The sequence below is a fragment of the Falco cherrug genome, chromosome 14 (genome assembly GCF_023634085.1).
Source record: "Falco cherrug isolate bFalChe1 chromosome 14, bFalChe1.pri, whole genome shotgun sequence".
Classification (NCBI taxonomy): Eukaryota; Metazoa; Chordata; class Aves; order Falconiformes; family Falconidae; genus Falco; species Falco cherrug.
The window spans coordinates 17,720,063-17,743,319 of NC_073710.1; the positions used below are offsets into that span (position 1 = coordinate 17,720,063).

Sequence of the window (23,257 nt, forward strand, 5' to 3'; positions counted from 1 at the left end):
CTTGGGTATGATTTTTTAAACAAAGTGTGCCATAATCCCTTGGTCAGTATTACACACGATTTGATTAGCATCAAGTTTGTAGTCAGGCTGAAGAGAAAAACAGTGATGTAAATCTGGATTTGCCAATCCCAGTATCCTCCGGTGGCAGAGACAATGCAGATAAAACCATATGGCTAATCATGAATTTGTTCAAGAATGTTTTTAGCAGCTGCAATAGTAATCTGATGAAACATTTACCCTGGGTATGGTAATGCACTGTATCATTTCCAGGGTGACAATAACAAAGGGGAATGCATATACACTTTGCCAAGTGGCTGCAAGGCGTGCGGTTTTTTGTTGTTGTGGTAACATGGCACATGGTAATCAGTCTGTCATTTGGTTTGCTTCTCTGACATCCTTCACTACGAATGAAATCTTGAGGGACAGAAAGGTTTGATTCTTCTTTTGCACCAATTTATGCACCAATTTAAATCATAAATTAGCTCAGTAAAAGTAGTGGAATTGTTGTAATGGCATGAAAAAGAATCTAGATTTAGTGACTGCAAATACAAATAGTAAGGATGGACAGCTGCGTTAAAGGAAAAAAAACACCATGGTTGGGCAAGAGAATCAGGCCATGGGTATGCATACATGTAATTACTTCAGAGATGTTACAAATGGCCCTCTAGTTGGTAGAGTGGTTTGTTTTGTGGTTGTGGGTTGTTTGTGTTGTTTTCTTTTTTTTTTTTTTTTTTATCAACAGGTTTCATTAAATGGAACAAATAACAAAGCATAATAATTAATTTGTTCTCTGGAAGTGGATATTATCTGTTACACCTAATCCCATTGCCCCACATACGCAGCAGGAGGAAGCAGAAACACTGTTTACTAGGACAAGTTAAAAACCAGAAATATGGCTGTGTTTTCCTACATAACAATCTATGCAGGAGGCACAGAAACAAACCAGTGGTTTTAAATAACCAGGCCACTCAATGACATCTTTCCCAATAATTTAAACTGCTGTTCCCTCGGCTATGCAATTACCAAGTATTAATAACAAGCAAAACACATCTTTCACCCACAGTCAGGATGCCCAGCGCTCTCTGCTTTCATTACCCTCAAAGAGAGCCGAGGATGTGTCCTCTGGATCTATTGTGCGCTTCCTCATTCTGCGCTTGACAGCCTGGATAATTATATACCCAAGCCAGAAGAAGTGGCCTTCTAATATTTTTAAATGGGTATGTTATAACAGTAAGTGATGCAAAGTTGCTGGTGTTTCATGCAGATTAGCATGTTTGCAGGCCTTCCATCCCACCAGGATGTGAAACACATCCTCTGCTGCTCCTAAAGCTCTGGTTCAAAGCTGCGCAGCAAGCCGAGAGCACAGGACTCCTCTCTGTGACCCCTCTCCCATCAGAAAGCACTTCAGCGAGGGTCGGACTGGAAACGCTGGTTTAAATGGGGCTATTCACGTTCTTCACAAGCAAGCACTGCATGCAGCGTTGTGACTCCTGGGGTGCACAGGGGTGGCAGGTGCCCCAGCTGAACTCTCCATCTGGAGAACAAAGTTGTGTCTAGCTTGTAGAGGACAACGTTGCCTTTGTAAAGTCATTCGTTTCTCTTTCCTATGCGGACATCGCCAGATACCTTTGTCCTGGTTTTTTATAGTGGTAAACGATGTGGAGACACCATCAAGCAGGACGAGGATGAATTCTAAACCAAATGTTTAAGTTGTCCTCATTTCAAAGGCAGGTATTTTTAAATACCACGCTTGACACCACTGATTTAAAGAACTGCAAAACAGTATGAGCACCACGGCTCCCCGGAGCAGCCCCTCAGAAAACGTTATCCTTCCAGCGGCGGAGCGGGGAGCGCCATGTCCTTCGGGGTGCCACAGCCTGGGGAATCCCAGATTTCGGGCGCCAGAGCGGGGGCGGCGGGGGCTGCTGCCTTGGCCCACGGATGCTTCTCGAGGGGCCTTCGTGCCGTGCAGCCGCGTTTCGCTCCTGAGGTACCGATGTTGCCAGAGAAAGCATCGAATCGCCTCTTAATCAGCAATTAAGCACGTGAGGTATACTGCCTAAACCCTTGTGAACAGTCCCGAGGACAACCTCTGCCCGCCAGGGGCCAGCTTGCAGCGGGCACCCACCGCAGGGCGCCGCTTGCCTCCGGGCCTCGGGCCTCGCACCTCGCTCGCTGCCGCTTCCCCTGAGGGCAGGGGGCACGCGGCGGCGGCGCGGGCACGGCGTACAGCGGCGGGGGGGAGCTGCGGGGCAGGCACAGCGCGCCCGGGGGCGGCGGGCGGCAGCCCCGGCCCGGCCCGGCTGAGTCAGGCCGCGGGGCCGCCCCGCTCCGCTCCGCTCCCGCCCCGCAGGGGGAGGCCGGCGGGCGGGCGGGGCGGGGGCGGGGCGGCGCGGGGCGATGACGTCAGCGGCGGGCTGGCAGCCATGGTGTGCGGGCAGTGACTGAGGCGGCCGGCCCGGCGCGGCGCGGCGCGGCAGCATGTCGGGGCCGAGCGCCGTGTCGGACCCCCAGCACCCGGCGCGGCTGCTGCGGGCCCTCAGCTCCTTCCGCGAGGAGAGCCGCTTCTGCGACGCGCACCTGGTGCTGGAGGGGGAGGAGATCCCGGTGCAGAAGAACATCCTGGCGGCCGCCAGCCCCTACATCAGGTACGGCCGCGGCGGCGCGGCCCGCGGCCTGAGGGGGGGCGCCGGGGCCGAGACCGGGCCTGCAGCCCCCCGGGCGGTGGGGGGCGGGCGGCCGCTGCGGGCCGCTGCGGTTACATAAGGAGCGGGCTGGGCCGCTCGGAAGGACGGAGGAGCCGGGGGGGCCGGCGGGGAGGGCGGCTGGCGGCGCCGGGCCGGGGCGGAGCGGGCCTGCCGGGCCCCGGGGCTCGCCGGAGCGCCGGGCTGGGGGCAGCGGCCCGGCCGGCCCCCTGCCTGCCCCCGGCCCCCTGCCCGCCCCCTGCCCCCGGCCGTGCCACCGAGCCCCCACCCCCGAGTCCGTCCCGCTCTCGACGTTCAACTGCTGCTTTTTTCAGGTTTGAGACGGTTTAACCCATTGGGGGGTGGGGGTGGTGAAAAACCCTGCCCCGAAGGACTGAAGTGCTACCGAGTGCCTGGTGTGACCCAGCGATCCAGAAAACACGAACTTTGGAGGGGGGGCAGCGGGCAAGGGGCAGCAGCGGGTGGCAGCCGGGCACTGGTGCGGTGTGACCTGCCAGCCGCCTCTGGGTGCTGGGGCTTGTGGTCCTCAGCTGCACCGAGTCAGCGCTTTGGGATCCGTCTCTTTTCTCCTTAATGTCTTTTAGCAACACAGGGCTCCAGGTTGTGGTTATAGGTTCTGAAGTACGTCAGCTTTTAGTACATCAGCTTTTATGTTTTAAAAAATGGGTTTCTCTCCCCATGTCGTGTCCCCTTGTGCAATACCTGAGAAGGTAACGGGGGAATTGGCGGAGGTGCGGGGGGGCTGCCTGCTCTTGACAGTGGCTGTCAGCAGCATGTGCAGTCAAAATGATGCAGTTTGATGGTGAGCACTGGGGAGGACAAGCTCTGTTAGCACAGTCAGGGTTTCTGAGGTGGCCTGGCAAACAGTTGATCCTGGACTGTGTTTTCAGCGAAACCCGTTTTATGACAGGTCCTGCTGCAGCAGTTGACAGGAGTCTCAACTTCTCCATCGCACTCAAGAGTCCAGTGACAAAAAAAAAAAAAACCAAAAAACCCGCTTACCATAAAACTTCTATAGTACATATCTGCATGTCAGAAGGGGTAAATGAAACATACAAGCGGTTAATTTCAAAGCGGTTTTATTTTTAAGTCCTACCGTTTGCAGGTAATAAAGACATTAATTTTATCATAGTCTATGAAGTGGGAGCAGGCCTTTCAGTATCACCTAAATGCAGGAGTATCATAAGTCTGTAGCGGGCTGTTTGTGATGGTTGGGCATTCCTTCCAGTTGTAGCTTCTGTGAAGTTGTCGTAAAACCTGTGTATTTATGCTGGCTGGGGATGGGGAGGCTGTACGCTGCTCTCCAGAAAAATGCATCTCACTTAAGTCTTGTATTATCATCTGCTTTTAATTAATATGGTATTTTAGGTGACCATTTGAATACAACTTCATCATGCTCAAGTATAAAAATAAACTAAAAATAAATAGAATATTAAATTGGTGATGAACTTTTCAATGGGTGTTGATCGTGGACAGACTTAAAGAAACAGGCATCGGCACCGGTTTTGCTAGCAGAGCTGAGATACGAGATGAAATAAAATTCACAGAGAAGGAAGATCAGCAAGAATTTGCAAAAAAAGATACCATGGAGTCTACATGCTAATAATAAATCTTTTTCACTGCTTGCCTGGAGAAGCAGTTTTGGAAGACTGTGGTGAAAGACAAATCAAAGACATGAAATTGAAATGAGCCATTGATCCAATACTCTTCAAAATGCCTGAATGCTTTTTAGGTTGCTTGTCATCATATTTTATATGACAGTATGCCATATCTGATGTAAGGTTCAGAAGGGTTGCTCTAGGTGGAAAGAGGTCATATTCTTGGAAAAACTGCTGTTCTGCTGTAACAGCAAGATGAGTTTACAGGAAACGTGCAGTATCTTACTGTGAAAAAGACTACTTAATCAAAATATTTTTGTAAATTATCCTGTGAAGAAGTGCCTTTTCATAGAATTTCATCTTTAGAGTATTGCATTTTGTTCGTCTCTGGAAAAACATACTGGGGAAACATGAGTTAAGCATGTGTGAGGAGTAAGAGTGCCAGACATAACTACATTAGCAACAAAACTTGTAGTCATTGGAGTTGTGGTTTTTTTAAATTCAAAATTGTTCAGGTTCAGATCCCATGAAGGAACTCATTATCTATGTGTGAAAGTAGGTTACACGCATTAATAAATAAATATGATTAACTTTTTTCTTTTTGAAAGCTTACTCATCTTTTCTCCTTGGGCTTGCAAAGGTTCTTTTAAAGAACCAAAAATACATGTACCTAGTTCTTGTACGGCACATTAAGAAACACATTTTTCTTGCCTACCTTTGCAGAGCCTAATTTTTACCTGCTGCCTGTCTCTCTTCTTTTTATCACTCCAGGATCTCTCTCTTAGTCCATCTGGTCTTCACATTGGGTAGAATTGGTCAGGTAGGTTGCCATTGTCAGAGCATTACGTTTCCAGCCAAAAGTTATGTTTCAGTGGCGCTTTTTGGAGAGAAAATTGATCTCCAGCCTGTACCTAGTCTATGTATTTTGAGCATTGGTTTTTCAAATAAACGATTGGTTTAGGTTTCTATGTAAAACGTTACTGTTGGAAATTAAATAATTTTATGTCCTTGTATTTTAAGGGTAGATGATTCCAAACCATGCTCTGGTACCAGAGGCTGTTAAAGTCTCCAAATGCCAATTGATTTGGGTTGCTCTCATGTGAAAAATTCCAATACGAAGCTCAGAAAAATCCATTAACTAATTTCAGAAGTAAAACTTGGAAGAAAAATGAGTGGGTATGTGAAACTTAGCAGCGAAGCAGTGGAAGTATGGGTTGGCATGGTGTATCTGGCAATGTCAATATGTATTGTGGCTGTGGGCAAGTTGGTGGGCGAGTTCAGAAGCTGTGTAGGGTTTGCATGAATGCTTAGTTTAGGGTGTGAGTAGGAAAATAAGTAGGCACGGACTTTCTGAGGGGGTGGTTGGGTGTGAACAGAGTCTGTGTGCGCTGAAGGATTTGTGCAGCCACAGAGAGAGGAGCGTTACCTGTTTTTTAGTTTTGCATGGAAGCTGTTTGGCTGACTGGTTATGAGTAGGACACTTGTAAATTATAGTGATGTGGCTTCCCTCTGGTTATTTGGCAACTGAATTATCCATGCAGCTCAAAAAAGGCAGCTTCAGTGGGGAGAGGACAGAAGACATGAAAGGGACACAGGAGCAAGTGGAGATGTTACTGGTGCCATGGGTCCCATCTGTCTTTCTTGTCCATAGGCTAGCTTCTGCAAGTACAGGAGAAAAAAAAAGGGGGGGGGGGGGAGAGCCTCTTTTATGAATAAATTTTCAGTCTGTGTGACCAGTAAGACTTAATTTTTGTGGTAGTTTGCTTCTTGAGGTCATGCCTCAGCTGCTTAATGCCAAGTTGCTTGTAGCAGTCTGAGGGCAGCGAGGTCTGGGGGGGTTTGTGTGAATTGCTACAGAATTGCCTTGTATGTCCAGGCTTATCTAATTCCTCTGTGTGCCCCTGGAGCAAATCCTGTCCTTTACAAAACAGAAGTCTTTCTGTCTCTCTCTAACATCTTGTGGTAAGTTTCTGAGCCTGAGAAAAGGAGAATTCCTCAGGAAGAAACTGCCATAGGACAGAGTGTGGTTTGGCTCAAAGTGAAGCTGCTGTGCATCCCAGAATAGTTAAATTCGAGCCAGGTTAGCTCTTGATTTTTCTCTTCTTTAACAAATCGGCCAGAAGCCTGCACTGTTTTTCAGCACTTTTTTGCCTGGTGGTTGCCCTGATGTAGATACAGTACTGTTGCCCTGGTGTAATTTATTTCGTTTGTGAGCTTAGCATAAATTACAGTGGCATAAGAGTGCTTTTACCAGAATAAACCACTAGTAAGTTTGGTGTAAGCTGTAGCATGTATCTGCAAAACTTATATGGGATAGATTTGGTCCTGGTATCCTCAGCAGCAGCAGCGGATGTTCTCATCTGAACAGATCTGTCACTATCTGGCATGAGTTGTTCCTGGCCAGCTGAAACTTGCAACTCTTAATATTTTGCTAACTTAACAGTCTGCTTGCCTGTATCGTAGGGAGCATGCGGGAGCTACCTTAACGAAGAGGATATTTAATTTAAGCTCAGATTCTTAGATTAACTTGATGTTGTTATGCAGGAATTGTACTGCTGTATTAGAAACTAAATTTAGACTTTTTTGTTAACTCAGCAAGTTTTGTCTTTGGTTTTCATGCATCTGCGTGAACAGATTACAGATGGGTGTATGTATTCTGTACCCTTCCCCAACGCTTTTCTAACTTGGTAACAGACTAGTAACCATATTTTCATCTTTTTCCAGGTGAGCATAATAAAGCTAAACAAAAATAAGATGTAAAATTAAGTTCACATTATTTTCAATTTACTTGTAAGTAGCTGTACTTCTTGTAAACGGATTTTGGTGAGAAATAACCTTGAACAGCATTTGCATCTTCTCACTTGTGCTGTTCAACCTGCCAATACCCCTGAAACACTGCAGGTCTTGTAAGACTCTTACACAGCCGCAAAATGCTCAGTGCTGAAATAGGCTTCCGTGGTGTGGTGGGACGTGTCCCCCATCGCCGAACTCCCGTCCTTTCCTCTGCGTCCTGGCACTTGGAAGTGTTTTGAGTTGTCTTGAACCTGTGAGAAGGCAGTCTGCTGAGGCATGGTCTTCGTCTGTCGGTGAGCATCCCTGACCGCTGGTGTGAAAAGCGGGACGGGACACCCGTTCTGCAGCGCGCTGAAAAGGTGCGGCTTGGCGGTGGTTGTAACACTTGATAGGCAACAAGTAACGTAGAGCGAGGCAAGGTGGAAGCCGAGGTGTGCCAGTAGCTTGTGCAGTTTATTTCCTGATACCTGTTTGGTTTTTATTGGCATTTATAGAGAGCCTGTAGTGTTTTAAAACTTTTTTTTCTGTTTGGGACTAGTACTGAAGTCACGAATACAAACCACTGCTGAAGCTGGGAGGTATTTGCTTGTCAGGATCCTGTGCTCTCAAGTTCTGGTTTAGCCAAATAGCGCTGTGTTTGTGCCAGGGCTTGTTCCCTCTCCGCTGGGCGTGCAGGGCACTGTTGTGGTAACTGCTGTATCCAGGAGGGCTCTAAAGTCGTATTGTCTTCGAGGTTTCTTATGAGAAGTTTGTTGCTGGCAGTCTCCTGGGAACTTTGCAGGCTGCCCTGGCAGTAGGAAGTCAGGAACAAATCAGGCCAGAACTCTCTTCCAGACTGCTGAAGCTTTTCCAATTAAAGGGTTTTTTTAAAGTAGACGTAGTTTTGTTTTGGTTTAGTTTCATTTTTTAAAAACCAAGATTGTCACCTGTGGTGTTTAGTGATGACTGAGTTGTAAACTCTCTGTAACTTTGAGAAGGAGTAAATCAAGATAGTTACCTTGCCCAGAAACTCTCTACCTGGCATAACTCAGGACAAGTGCCTAAATGCGTGTTATATTTGGATAAATAGTTGAGGGGCAACAGTGATAAAGGTAGGTGGAAAGCTTATGGTTTAGAAAGGGCTTTAAAAATCACTATAGCAGGCTTGAATGGGGAGTTGTTAATTGTATTCCTGCTCCAACAAGCCCCTAAAGATGGCCTGAAGGGAGGAAGCAATAAGGCTCTTACCCAGCTCAAAATAGTGAGAAAATACAGTTGGGCTGCTCCTACATGTCAGGCAAGGGGAGAACTGGAAATCAGGGCATCTTGTTTATGCAGGAGAGCTTGAGATGAACTGCACGTCCTCAGATACAAAGAAAGGACAAGAAATTTCGTCTGCATGCCTGATGTAAGGGGCAGGTCGGGGTGGGAGGAGGTGTGGCAGGATGGAGCTGCTTGGGATGTCTGGGTAATTTATACTCTGTAGGTTGCCTTTACACCTGCGTTAATTGCCTTGTTTGGCAAAACATGTATTATTAAAAGAACTTTTAATAATTTTTTGTGCACTCTTTAAAATGTATTTTGTGGCAGGAGCAGGGCTGCTCTGAAGGCATGAAGATGCTCATCGTGTCTGGAGAAAGATCTGAGTTGATGAGTCTGGACTTCTTGATTGGTGTTTTGGTTTCTGGTGGTTTGTTGGTTGTTTTTTTTTTCTTTGAACCTGTTTTGTTTCCATTGGTCTCAACTGCTGTTACAAAAGTAGCTTCCTCCTCCTGTAGACTGACAAACATGAAAAGATTTGAAGAATTTGTTCCTTCACTCTCTGTCCAGACCTCTTCTTTCTTACATTGTACAAAGCTTTCTCTGTGTCCTGGTACTGAGTATCAGTGCAGTGTTACCTATACATAGGGGAGCCTTCAGCCTCTCGTTTGTCCGCTGTATTGTATCTATGCCACTGCTTAATTATTTCCAAGAAAACGACAACAAGAACAAAATCACTGTTTGTGGACAGGTCTGAAATCACTTGTTGCCTATCAAGGAAATACATTCTTAATACCACATAGTTAAAGCAGCTGGCTTATGTCTTCAGGCACGTTGGTTTACATCTCCTGAATGACTTTAAGCTGCCTAGTACAGCTCTTGTTATTGTTTATGGACGTGGTTAGTGCTCTGAGCTGCACACTCTTGGCTCTTCCTTCTTGTGCTGGTGAAATCCACGCTCCTGGTTTCTTTTTCCTCTTGGCAGTGTCGTTGTCTTTCAGATCTCCAATTTCCAACTCCCAGTGTGTCTAGAGTTCTGGTGCCTCTCTTGTTTGGATTCCCAAAGAAACACAACATTTGTCCCATCTTCCAGCTGTCCCGCGACACTACTCATACACTTGTAATTTTGTCCATTTGACTTCATACTGATCGGTGGTTATGAAAATCTTTCCCTGACTCAGCTTATTTCTCCCATGTGCTATAATGATAGGTGAGGTATAAAAACCTGATTAAACAAAGTTTTCTTAGCATGTTCATTGGTGGTTTCCAAATAATGATTTTAGTAAATCACAGGAATGTTTGGCTCATTAGAGACAAGCTACAGAGCATTGCATTTCTTAAATATGTTTAATGGTAAGGTAAACAGCATGGGTATGGTACTGTACTTGTTCCTTCTAAAAAAGCATTTTTAACAAATTTAAAAGCAGAGTTACTTTGAAAGAAGATGTATTTTTGAGTAAAATACAATTCATTTTTTAGTTTAAAACTGTATTCCACAAATGTCTTCCTTTGCATTTCTGAGGAAGTCCTAGTTCCAAACTGCTACCTAATAGGTCTTAACACTGCTGTGTAGGAGAAGGCTAAGTTTTCAGCTGACATGGACTGGAAATCTCATGAATCATCTATGTAGTGAGTGAACTTGAATGTCATGTAGCACACAAATGGTGTAAATATGATACAGATTTAGTTACTTAATGAGATGCTTTGATAAGTGTTCCATCTGAGTTAGCCTGCAGCCCGCAGAGGATCAGAGATTAGATACGTTTTTTCCCCAGCTTTTAAAAACAAAGAAAGAAGAAGAAAAAAGCCCCAAACCACCTTTCTAAACGCAGTGGCAGGTATTTCTGATGCAGGAAGGTACATAATAGGTCTGTGCCTCATGTGAAAGGAGCTGAACGTGTGTGACGGCTGGGCCAGGTCTGCTCAGCTACACGCACTGGTGGGGCCAAGCTGCGCTTTACGCCGCGTACGAGGTGCATGGCACGAGCTGTCCGTGCCCAGCAGCCAGCTCATCTGCATTGCTCGTGTTTGACTTGTTGGTAAGCTCAGCTGGTGCAGTTGCTTTGTTGTTTTCCGAGCTGGCTAAAAAAACCCCCAAAGTCCAATGAAATGGCCAGTACTTACTGCTGCTGAGGAGCGCTGCGGGTCCGTTCCTGGGGACTGTGTCAAGTGCGCGTTCTGTCCGCTTGGGGCTAGCGCTCGTGTTTAGGCAAGATGTTCTGGTTGAGGGTAGATTTCCAATTTAGATTACAGTCTAGCTCTGGATGAGCTCAGTGTAGTCGGAGTAACTTCAGATTTTCAGGGTAAACAAGCTGTTCATTGAGGGAAGCCCGTGAGCCCTGTACGTGTCCCCTGTGCTGCTCGGAAGGAATTGCGTTGTTCTCTTTCTTGGCGGGGGGGGGCGAGGGGAGGGGGTAAGCGCTACGTTTTTGCCTGACTTAATTTTTTCAGCTTAAACAGTTGGACAGTTTATTCCTAATTGTTGTTACTCTTCAACCAAGCAAAGCAACTTTTGCAGGTTTTTGTGCTGAGCTGTTAGGTGGACTACTTTGCCTTGGGACCTGAAGTTGCAGTTACAGATCATCTTAAGAAGAGAGACAAACGAGAGGCAAAGCCAAAATCCTCTGAGAGCTGGCACCCTTTGCAGGGTGTGGTGAAGACTGTCTTTTATGTGTGGTGCTAAGGGCCAGGGTGCGACCTCAAAGAAAGCCTTCTGATTTGGTTGTAAAATATCTTTTTGGAGGATGGTAGTGGGTGGAGTGAACTGCTGCATCATGGTTTTGTGTCTGACCTGTTTAATAATGTGATTATTAAGGATTTTTTTGCATGCAGAAAGACCAGTATTCATGGGAGAAAACATTGCAGGGGCAAAGGCAGACAAATGAAAAAACTTCACCATTCAAATGGTCAGCTCTGAGTAGGACTTCAAATAGTTATTACATGGAAAGCTTGTACTTGAAAGACTCAAACCTACATAAGGAAGGCCGGGTCAGGAGGAGACTAAATTGACCTGATCTGTGCATCAAAAGCAGAGTTTTAAAGTTTTCTCCTTACTGATGCAAAATCTCAAAGCACTCACTTGTCATTTTTGGGACCGAGTCATCCTTGTGACCCTGTTTTTGGTTTGGTGCATGTCTTTGCTGGAAACAGTTGTTGGAGGTAGAACTTCATTTTAAAGCACTAGCGCAGGTAAAAGATACATCGTCAAAACCCCATTTTATTACTCTTTGGTTTGGAAGGATGGCTTTGCTCTCTAAATACTAAGGTTTGCTAGTGTGGCAATATTGGCAGAGCTTGTGTAGACTAGCCCTTATGGTTAATCTGGAGCAAAGTCAGTAATTTGGAAAGACGGGTCCTTTCAAAAAGGCAGCTGTTTCCCTCTGCCTCCTACAGTTTGGTTCCTGACACCCTGCTACAGCTGTGTAAGTAGGTCAGCAAGCTGTGTTGTTTGCAGTGTGGTGACGTGAGAGCAGGTAAGTTTAGTGTTGCAAAGCATCAAAACCAAAACGTCTGTCTTTTGTTTCCCAGAGTTTTTGATTGTTGTTCACTGTAAATATCATAAACCTGCTCGAGGTAGATGTGGTCCAGAGCATTCCCATTTACAAAGGCACAGGCTTTGCAGGCAGATGTTCTCTTTACCTGTTCAGGTACCAGTATACCAGTGCCCTAAGGATTAAAGCATTCCAAGAGTTTATACTGTTGTTCCCTTTATAACTAGTGTCAGTACTGTAGAAACACATCAGTTACCTTTTCATAACAGTTTACAATCAAGGCAGACGTTTTAAAGATAAAAACATTCCCATAGAATTATGTCTGACTCAGGGAAAGGAGTGTTATCCGTGGTGGCTGAATTCTTTGTTTTGATTTTCATTTTGTTTGTTTTTCTGTTTGGCTCGGTGTTTTAAAATTATTATTACCCTTCCTGTAAACTGTCAACTGTAAAAGATAGGAAAAACAAGTTTTCAGACACACAGACCCTTTCTCAGTGTGCTTCTCCTGCATCTAAACTGTCCACAACTGCTCCCACGTGGACCTGGCTGTAAGGTTGGAAGTATGACTGTGTTTTTCTTTGTTTTGCTCTTTTAAAATGAGGTGTAACTTCCAAGATCCATCTTAATTTAAAAGAGCCATGGACAGTCCTAAATTTAGCTGTTGAATGTTTTTTGTTGTTGTTGTTTTTCTTGGGTTTGTTTGTTTTTTTTTTTAATTAATTGAATCTGGATTATGCCTTTAGATGTGAATTGTGACCCTAGCAATACCAACATTTCTTCTGAAGCCTTTGTTTTCATTTCAGTGATTTATGTTGCCTATATTGTTGCGTACATATACAGAAGAGGTATTGGAATTTTTTTCCTCATTCTGCCTTATGTAGTGTCATTTGAGATGACTCACTAGGATTGTATTCCTTAAGTGATGTGGAAGAGCAGATTCCAAATTTGTCACGCAGACACACAACATCAAAACACTAGGTAAACCCAGTTGTTCTTAGGCCACTTGCTCAAGGTGTAGTGTGTGCCAAGCAGTTCACCTGACCAGGGACGAGAGGTTGGGGTAGATGTTATGCATTTATAGAACACGGTTTATGTTACTGGAAGTATCTTCAACTTACAGTGATGATCTGCTTAATTAAAAAATGGAAGACATTGTTTTAAAACATATGTGGAGTCAAGCTGCTCAAAATTAAATTACTTAAGAAAACAAGATGAAGAAGTTGCCTTGTTTTGTTTCCCCCAGCTCTGTATGCATCTCAGCTGTGCTCTGCTCCCAGCTAATGGGTTTTCTGGTTGGCACCGAGGGCTTTATTTCCTTCTAACTCTTGATGTTGTGGTCTTTCATCTGAATTAAGGAAGACTGAGGCAGCCTTTTCTGCTGTGGTTTGGCAGCTTAGAGTGCTTTTAAAGTAATTAGAAATGTTGTCCAGTGTAGGAAGCTCCGAGATGCATGTGTTAGAAGCAGCCGACCTGCAGCTGGGCACATCTCGGCACCTTGGATTGCTGATGGCCATTCCCAGCTTTCGGATGCACAAATCATGGGCTGAGTAAATCACCATGGGGAAGAGCATGGTGGAAAGAAGGCATCCTCCGTCCTGGGGTACTGACAGATTGGAAAATCTCTGCTGAAGCGTAGCTAGAAACTGTTTTTGTAAAGTGAAATTTGGTGGAGGCCCAGGGTTAAATGTTTCACTACATGCTCTCGGCTCTGTCTTTCTAAATTGGGAATAAATGTGTTTTGAAGCTTTCTTGTTCTGTCTATTGCATGTGTTATGACAAGGATGCCCAGACCTCGGTTTCCTCGTGAGGTGTGGGTGCAGGTAACAGCTGATGCTGGGTGATGCAAGAGGAGGCATGGCTCTTTGTGCTCTGCTGACATACCTCCTACTTTTTTCTCCTCCTTCAGCTTTCTTTCCACATTAGACTTACAATTTTCTATCTTAAACTTTTTGAGCCCCATACCTGGTTATGACCTTGCATCATTTTCTTTCCTCCCTTCTTCCCAACAGCCAGTAGCTGTCCTGCAGAACCTGGCTTGAGTGCCAAGGAGTGCCTCTAGCTGCTGTTTAGGAATGGTTCTTGTGTTGCAGCTCATAAATCTTCATACCAAAATAAAAAACCTAGTAGTCTATTAACTAACAAATTGGTGTGACAGATGGGTAACTATTGCTTCTCAGGACAGATGATGGGAACAGAGCTTAGTCTGAACAGGGATGCATTTGCCTAAGGTGAATGTTGACCTACATGTGAGTATCTATAACTTTGAAATCAATCAATTTGTTCTCAGGGTTATTTTTCTACTTGCAGTTTGTGGTTTTGCCTTGCATCAGTGGCTGGCTTGTTTCTTTTCAGGTTAACAGCTGTTGATACCTGGAAAAGTACACAGTAATTAGAGGATCTAGCCTGATAAGACCCCAAAACTCTGAACAACACTTTCTTGTTACCAGGAGGCGTCAGTGTAAAGTCCACGCAATGAGGTGATTTAGCTTGGGTGTGTACAGGTGATGCTAAGATGAAAGTGAGTGATAAACAGCACTAGCTCTTTTCCTAATTTCCCCATGAGTGCTGGCATGTAGTGTTCATTGTATGCCTTGCATCTGTTTTAATCCCCACAACGTGTTGGACTACCCAGGTTCGGTGTAGATACTACGAGGTATTTGACCATACCAGCTACTCGTAGGTACCCGATACGTGTGAGATCGAGATACCATCTGACTGTCTCTCTTTTGTGGTGAAGAAAGCCAGACACTGTAAACCTTGATACATTTTATGTTAAATTAAAAGCAAACAGTTTCATCCCAGGGAACAAGATGAAGCTAAGAAACCCAAAACTTGAGCATGGTTGGCATCGTGAAAGTTGAGGTAGTTTGGATAGATGTGAAAATGTGTGTAAAGAAGCCTTGGCACTGTGTTAGTTGAAAATGTGTGTTACTCTGGATCTGTACGCTCTTTCATTCGGAGCTTGAAGGTGTGAAGAGTGCACATTCCACACGGGCAGGGATGGCCTGAGTTGAGATACACACTGTACGGTGTTGCCAGAGATGTATATTCGGTTTAGAAGTTTTCAGCTGACGCATTGCACATCAGTGTCGGCTCTTGCAGCATGCTCTTGATCGGAACTCACTGAGGCTGTTTATAGAACAGGCTTAATTTTTCTAATCTTCCAAGTGTTAGGAAATAAACAGTTTCCTAATCTGTATTATATCGTCGTCGTTATTTGCATTGTCCCTTGTGCCAGGTGCTGTACAAACAGAGTGAACCAGCTTAGCTTCAGCCCTCGTGCAGTCGTGTGTGCGCATCAGGGCAGCATCCCCTCCCAGGGTGTTCCGCCCGCAGGCGGCGGGTCTCTTGCAGTGCAGAAAAGTGATGTCAAAACAGGACCACCAATATGGTTAACTTCGGGGCTAAAATTGCCGTCCTCACTCACAGTTAAAATCATAGCCTGTAAAGGGCTATTTTTATTTGATGTGAGTTCTATCTTATTTTGTGAGAAACTAAATTATTCCGAGTAAGTGAAGCAGAAGCTGCCCTCGGCTAAGCCCTGTTGATGTGTTTCCTTGGTACGAGTGTGGATAGTGGAAGACTGGGACCAACGACACTCTCAGCTTAGCAAAGCTGCAGCTTTTCACATGAAGAAACTAATTCTATCTAAGAATATATTCAAATGAAAATTAAAAGAGTTTTAAGGCTTTTATTTGAATGTGCTGTGATACAGATGTAGATACCTATATATACATAGAGGTAGCGAAACAAGTTTTCTGGTCTTTATATAATGTATTCTTCATTGCCTGAAGCATGGGGAAAAACAAACCTGCTCCCTTTTGGACACTTGAAGTTGTCTTTCCTGGAAAAAGGGTTTGCAGTAACAGATGACGGAAAGCAAAGCTGCCTGCTGTATTGTTGTTGTTATTATTGTTTCCTCATCTTTTCCCCCAGCCCCCCTCCATTCTGTTGAAAGGCACATCAAACTGTTCCTGGTATATTTAAAGAAGTTGCTCATAAGCGAAGTGTCTGCTGATGTAGATGAATATTTAAAGCTCAGCTGAGCAGCACATGGGCTGTTTCCTACAACTGTGAGTACACAGTTTGGTTCCAGCCAGGAATAGCATTGGGCTGATAACATCATAAACTGCACAAAATGGTAACGCAATCCAAATATTTGTGCTGCCAGTATATATTCCGATCACATCTGCTCCCTGTAATTATTTTTTTCTTGGTAAAGTATTCTTTGTTTGAAGGTGTTTTTTTTTTCCCACCTTTTTCAAAGCAGGGTCTTGTGTTTCATCTGTCAGCAGAGCTGCTGTTCTGTTTGAAGTTCTGTGCGAAGTTTTTGAATGTTTGTGATGAACGAGCTGTGAAAAAATTACTTTAGCCCTTTGATGCTGTGGGTAGTTTGCAAGGCTAACATGTGCAGTTTGGAAATGTGACAAGCAATATTAGAGACCATACACTCATCCCTTTCATGCTAATTTGAGAGACAATTTTCACATCATATTATAAGGTTTTAATATCTCTGTTAGAGCTCAAGTGATCCATAGCTAGCATTTGTTTCTTCAGAAAACTGAGAGCATGCAATGCCCGGATTGTGAGCGTTTTTTTTTTTTTTCTTTTCTTCTCTTCTTAGAACAAAATTGAATTATAATCCTCCAAAGGATGATGGCTCGACGTACAAGATTGAACTTGAAGGGATATCTGTTGATATCATGAAAGAGATACTAGATTACATCTTCAGTGGGCAGGTACGGTATTAAAAAAAAAAACCACACTAGAAGGAAATTGAACTATTTGGCAAAATAACTTGGGTTTTAACACTGCTGTCTTGAAAGATAAGCCTGTTGAGGTTTAGAGCGTTCGATAAAACTTCCACAAAGCAGTATATCACAGTGGGGCTGTGCATGTGAAGTAGAGGCAATAGATGCTGCAGGGGTTGGCTCTGCTCTTCTCATGCAGTGAGGGAGGACTCTAAAAAGAGTCAAACACTTGTATTAAAATTTGTGGCTACCTTCAGTAACCTACTTTAAAACATGCGGCCTTTGACAGCTGTAAAAGAGAGCTGGTCTGATAGCAGTAGAGATTGAGACCCTGTCGCTGAACATTACAGTCCACCAGGCATCCTCCCTTCCTGGCCCTCGTGCCCACCTCTCTGCCTCTTGTTGCTGACAGCATGCCCTTCAGATCTCTCTGCCTGCCAGTAGCTTTAGCAGGAATTAAAGTTGTTGTGGTTTTATTTGGAGCCACAGTGAGATTGCTGAATGGGTTTAACTTTCAGCGGAAAAAGAAAAGGCAGATGTGGCTTGAAATTCTCTTCTGGACATGCATTTTAAAAATTTATTTATTGCAGCAGAATTCATTTTCGGTTCCAAGGTTAGATTGGAGCAATTTTATGGTTACTTTGGACGCAAAACTCTGCTTATACACCTTCTGTCAAATACCTTTCCAGCCGTGTGTTAATTCATAAACGTGTAGTAGTTGTATCAGTTTCTTGTAATTTTTACACTGACATTAATACTCCATTTTTCAGCCACTAGGAATGAGTGTAATGAATGCGGACATGTCATGAAACAAATGAGTGATAGTAGCTATAACTTCTAAATTAATTCTTGCAGATCAGGCTAAATGAAGAAACTATCCAAGATGTGGTACAGGCAGCTGATCTCCTGCTGCTTACAGACTTAAAAACTCTCTGCTGTGAGTTTTTAGAAGGTTGCATAGCTGCTGAGAACTGTATTGGTATTCGGGACTTTGCACTGCACTATTGTTTGCATCATGTTCACTACCTTGCCTCAGAGTATCTGGAAACTCACTTTCGAGATGTCAGCAGCACAGAGGAATTCTTGGAACTGACTCCTCAAAAACTGAAAGAAGTGCTGTCGATGGAAAAGCTCAATGTTGGAAACGAAAGATATGTCTTTGAAGCGGTGATTAGATGGATTTCTCATGATTCAGACTCGAGAAAGGTCAGGACATCCAAATGTTTGTATTTTGAACGTGGCCCGAATCAGTATTTGTTCTAATTAGTGGGAAGTAGATAACATTTCTTTCAGGGCTAATCTTGCACTTAGAGTTAGTTGAATTTTAGCTGAAATGCAGCCAGTGGGATTGCAGTGAAAGGGTGACAGCTGTGTTGATGATGTATCATCTTCTGCCTTTATTATTTAATAAGCATTAAGAAAATACTTTTTTGGCATTTGATGATATAATCTTGTTTTGGAGAGAAAGCAAGTATCATGTTTGTAGTGAAACTTTGAAGACTTGATGCATTTTCTTAATAACACTGTGTGGTAGATTTTGGTATTACTTCCGAATATCAAAAACTCTTTAAAGTTATTGGTAATTATAGACGCATCTGTATGTAACAAGTGGCTTAGCACTGTTCTGTAAAGTTTGGGGGATTTTCTACAATTTATCTCTTTCTGTAGGTTCACATGAAGGATGTCATGTCAGCAGTGTGGGTTTCCGGCTTAGATGCGGCGTATTTACGTGAGCAGATGATGAGCGAACCACTGGTACGGGAGATCGTCAAAGAATGCAACAATATTCCCCTCACGGCGCCCCAGCAGGGAGAGGCGATGCTGGCCTCCTTCAAGCCCCGGGGCTACTCGGAGTGTATAGTGACTGTTGGTGGAGAAGAACGAGTGTGAGTATGAAGTGGCATTGCAGGTTGTCACAGCTGGTAAAAATACAAGTGGCTGGCATTCATGGCACGTCTGCAAAACACAGCGCGGGGAGAGTATGTGTGCCTAATGGGCTTATTACTCTATCATTTGAGTTTGTTTTTAAGTTGTTCAGGCAACTAAAATAACTTTGTGAATGATTCAGCAATAGTTATTTTTGTGGTGAGTTTCTGACATTCAACGTCTACTAGACTTGGAGTAGGACATGTTTCTTCATTGTGTTGACTGTCTTATAGATGTCACTCAAAATAAGCCCAGAATGTTGGAGAAACACTTTTCTAATGCTCTGAAAAGCATCTCTATTAAGTGTTAAAAATAACAAACATCTGCTTTAACTGTTTTGTTTTTAATAGCTGTGGTTCCAAAAAAATTTCATTACTGGTGCATCTGAGATGCCAGGTGAAAATTCTTGTTCCACACCATTTTCCCTTTCTGTCTTGAGTACACCTTGGGCTAAAGGGTTTTTTCCTGTTCAAATAAATTTAGCACTTAGATATTTGCTCTTTATAGAAGAGTAACAAAATACTCAAATAACATTTTGCAAATCAGTGTTTGAATCGCTTTACTTGAACATTACTGTCTATCAGTTCTTTTTAGTTTGTTCAAAGTTCCTTCATAAAAAAAACGTAGGCAGATCCAGCACGAATGAAGCGCATCTGCTTTTTATGTCTCCAGTCTGTACAAAACTCAGTTTACACACGTTTGGTTTGGGGGTCTTCACCTTACCAGGGAAGTGCCACGCATTATGAGTAGATGTTAAAACGTGAACAAGTAAGCTTCGGACACAAGTTGTTTACAGTGAACTTGTAAAACTCTGTCTTGTCTTTCTGTTTTTGTTTGTTCCCTTCCCACCCTGCGTTCAGATCACGGAAACCAACCTCAGTGATGCGGTGTATGTGTCCTCTTTATGATCCCAATAGACAGCTCTGGATTGAACTTGCTCCTATGAGTATTCCAAGGATCAATCATGGAGTATTGTCAGCAGGTAAAGGGGAACTTTGTATTTGTAAATTCAATATTACGAAAACTTACCAGTGCCTCGAAATCTGAGATACAGCTAAGATTGACTGCACTGGGGTTATTTCATGCTTCCCCTTTGTCTGCCCAAAACTTTACTTGATTCTGTGAAAATCCCTGTCATCTGAGTGTCTTAAATCACTATTCCCGCAACATCTTGTGGGAATCTGCTACGTCTGTCTCTCCAGGAGTATTTCATGTTTTAAGTAAACTCTAGTTGCTGCATCACTGAATATGTTGAAGAGTATCTGCAGGGGTAGACTTGAGTCCAGATTTATGTATGGGCTTTACCTTCTCCAGTCCAGAGTTTGACCTGTGACTGGTCTGAATCTCTTAGCGAATTCCAGGATACAGCTCATCAGTCACGTTATCTTGCACAGTGTACAGGTGTGAGTCCTGTTTTTAAGATCATGTTACAATTTGTTTTACAGAAGGATTTTTATTTGTGCTTGGTGGTCAGGATGAAAACAAGGGAACGCTAAGCTCTGGAGAGAAATATGATCCAGATACCAATTCATGGAGTTCCTTACCACCAATGAATGAGGCAAGATCTCTATCTAACTGTTGGGATTTAAGTTTTTACTTTGGCAAAATGTTCCTTTTCTTCTGCAAAATTTTATTCTGAATCTCCAGTCGCTTGCACCTTGCATATTCAGAATCATGCTACAGACTGACTGCTGTTTATATCCCATTGTTACACTTCTGGTCCGATACTTTCCGCCGGATCTGGAAAAACTAAACAGTTAGTGAAGAGTTAGCTGTAAAGATGAACAGCAAAATTTCAGGAATTTCATAATGCATCAGTCATATAGTATGCTTAATGTTCTGCATGTACTGGCCTTCTAAAACAAGAGAGTCCTTAAGTGGACAAAGGGATCAGAATGTACAGAGCAGTCGGACAGAGGACTGGCTAACATACAGAACTCGGCTTGCACAGACATATTTAGGTTTGATTTGAGTTAATGCTTCCTTCATATTTGCGTTCCATCAAAAACTAACAGTCTATTATTTGTAAACATTTATCCTTAATACACCTGGGTTTTTATCTTCTTAAATCAGCATAGGGTGTTTATTAAGAAATTGTTGCTTTGCCACAGGATTTTCCTCATTACCGTCTCTGGTTGGCAAAGGCCTGTAGTTTTGGCCACGTTTGTAGTTACGATGCATTGAGTTTTCTGCTTACTGTGAGTAAGACTTGACGATACATGATGTTTCCTGTTTGCTGTGAGATTGAGGGTAGCTGTGCTTCTACACACGAAATAGAAGAGCTGCCTTTTTGCAGGTAATGGGTTCCAGTTTTGCTTCTGAGAGCAACAGCTTCATCGTGGAGACCACTGCTACGCAAACTGAAATATGGCCAAGCTGTTCTCATGTTTCTGTGCAGTGTCTTTGGCTTTTGCTGCTCTATCTTTTTTGAATATTCCTCCTTTTATTTAGTTGAATGAATTAATAATCTTACTCTGGAGTTTAGGACTTCATCATTTAAAAAAAAATACAAACAAAACCCAGGCATAATACCAGTATCGCTTTCCAGACAGGTGTGCTGAAAAAAAAAGATTGTATAGATTTATTCACAGTGGCAGTTATGTTTTACAACGTTGACTGTATTGATGTTCCTTAGGCACGGCATAATTTTGGTGTGGTAGAGATTGATGGAATTCTGTACATTCTGGGAGGCGAGGATGGTGACAGGGAGCTAATCTCTATGGAGAGCTACGACATTTATAGCCGGACCTGGACTAAGCAGCCAGACTTGACCATGGTTAGAAAGGTAAGAACTACATCGTATGTTATCACGTTACTTATTGTTAAATAGTTAATGCCTATATATATACTATTTTTTTCCCAACCTTTTTCTTCAAGTAGAAGCTGTAGCAGATAGTCTTGAAATGAGAGAAAGCAGCTCCTTCAGTTACGTACCAAAACAAAACTGTGGCTGAGAAGTTTCGTGCATGGCATTGTTTGACGTATGCTGTACAGGCAACCCGAGTACATACGCGTGTGTATGTGTGTATATAGTTAGTTTTGAGCTCTCAACACTGTGCGTAATTTTAGCTGTACTATTTCTTTTTCCACAAGATTGGCTGCTATGCAGCTATGAAGAAGAAAATCTATGCAATGGGTGGAGGCTCCTATGGAAAGCTCTTTGAATCTGTTGAGTGTTATGACCCTAGGACTCAGCAATGGACAGCAATCTGCCCTCTGAAAGAGAGAAGGTGAGTGAAAATGGAAGGGGAGGAATTAGGTTGTTGCCTACGACATTTTTTAACACACTGATGAGTAAGTTCTCCTTTCTCTGGTGAATCCCTGAAGATGGCCTAAGAATTTCACCATGTCTTTCTGAATTGTGGTGGCCTGGAATAAAGATAAGCATCCCAGCAATAAACATGAATTGTGTAGAAATACACTCCTGGTGTTAAAAGCAATACTTCCCTGATTCAAATTGAAAACTAGAAAGTGTAGTTCAATTGGAACTTCGGAATTTTTTTCCAGAGATAAATACTTTGCTGTTTTGTTCTTTTACATGGTCTGAATTAGCTGCTTACGATTCATACTCACTACTCATCTCATCTCGTTGAACATGTAAGGGGGTGTGCGTGTGTGTGTGTGTGTATAAATAACAAAAATGTAAAAAATTGAGAAAGTTCAGGAGGATATGTGAAATGGTTTTGATAAATTGCATTTACCTTTTTTTTTTTCCTCGTTTGGATTCCCAGGTTTGGGGCAGTGGCCTGTGGAGTTGCCTCTGAGCTTTATGTATTTGGCGGGGTCAGGAGTCGCGATGACAGTCAGGCCAGTGAGATGGTGACGTGCAAATCTGAATTTTATCATGACGAGTTTAAAAGGTAACTAGCTGCAGTTATAAACATAAAAATACATGCCTCACACACTTACCTGGCTGTTCCCCCACCTTGCTCCAGCACTTCAGAGCATATTAGATCTGTGCCACACATCTCTTGCTCGTTTTACCTTTTATGATCCAGCGTAGCTGTTGCCCAAGGTCCATCTGCTTCAGTGCTTTGTCCCTCTCGGACACCAGACCTAAAGCCCGGGACTGCCCCGTCAGTCTCGGGTGGCCCTGAGCAGCAGGGACACCTTGGCCGTACAGGTGGTTTGCCTGGTTCTTCCCCTGCACCCTGCAGTTCCCTCGGGTGCAGGGCGCAGCTGCCCCCGACGTGTGCTCATGCCCTTGCGAGTGCTCCTGGAGGAGTGTGTGCACATACAGGGATACTTCTCCGTGGTCTAGTCCTGTCTCCAGGGATTTGCAGTTTAGGGAATTCCTAAACTAGAAATAAGATTCATGCATTTTTATTCCATGCGTTTATAGCTGGTTGCTTTTTGAACCCACGTAGGCTTTTGCCATAGGAAAGACGCTACAGATGCTATACATTCCACTGCCACCTTGACACTGTGCATGGCTAATCTCCTTTTGTTTGTTTTGTATCTGCTTCTGGTGACTTCATTTGTTACCTCTTGCCTCTGGTATTGGAATCCACCTTACTACGTGTGGTAACTAGTCAAATGTTAGGTTATACAGAATTTTGTGTGTAGTCACCTTATTCTCCAGTCATAGCTGACAAGCTTTGGTTCCTCCAGTGCCTTTTTTCTTGTGTATAACCGTAAATTGCATGATTCTCTTTTTTTATAAACTAAATTGAAAAAAGACTTTGTGGTCAGATGTTTCAAGGCTTGTTGACAGCGGAGGAGATGAGCATGTCTGTATTACAAGATCAAGACTG

At 43.6% G+C, this 23,257-nt stretch overlaps 1 protein-coding gene across 3 annotated transcripts in view; it reads left to right on the plus strand.

Moving 5' to 3' along the window:
• The first annotated feature begins 2,418 nt into the window (after positions 1 to 2,418).
• Positions 2,419 to 23,257, plus strand: part of GAN (gigaxonin) — a 42,012-nt gene continuing 21,173 nt past the window's right edge. For 2 of the 3 annotated variants that reach the window (XR_008735070.1, XM_055726391.1), the window contains exons 1-9: positions 2,419 to 2,648; positions 16,451 to 16,565; positions 17,433 to 17,783; positions 18,246 to 18,463; positions 19,364 to 19,485; positions 19,949 to 20,061; positions 21,139 to 21,288; positions 21,597 to 21,733; positions 22,235 to 22,363. Coding sequence is in view for 2 of the 3 variants with exons in the window: in XM_055726391.1 (XP_055582366.1) it covers positions 2,482 to 2,648; positions 16,451 to 16,565; positions 17,433 to 17,783; positions 18,246 to 18,463; positions 19,364 to 19,485; positions 19,949 to 20,061; positions 21,139 to 21,288; positions 21,597 to 21,733; positions 22,235 to 22,363 (1,502 nt within the window). In the remaining variant the exon portion in view is untranslated. Of the gene's footprint in view, positions 2,649 to 16,450; positions 16,566 to 17,432; positions 17,784 to 18,245; positions 18,464 to 19,363; positions 19,486 to 19,948; positions 20,062 to 21,138; positions 21,289 to 21,596; positions 21,734 to 22,234; positions 22,364 to 23,257 lie in introns of those variants that run through there. The other variant, XM_055726392.1, reaches the window with a different exon arrangement.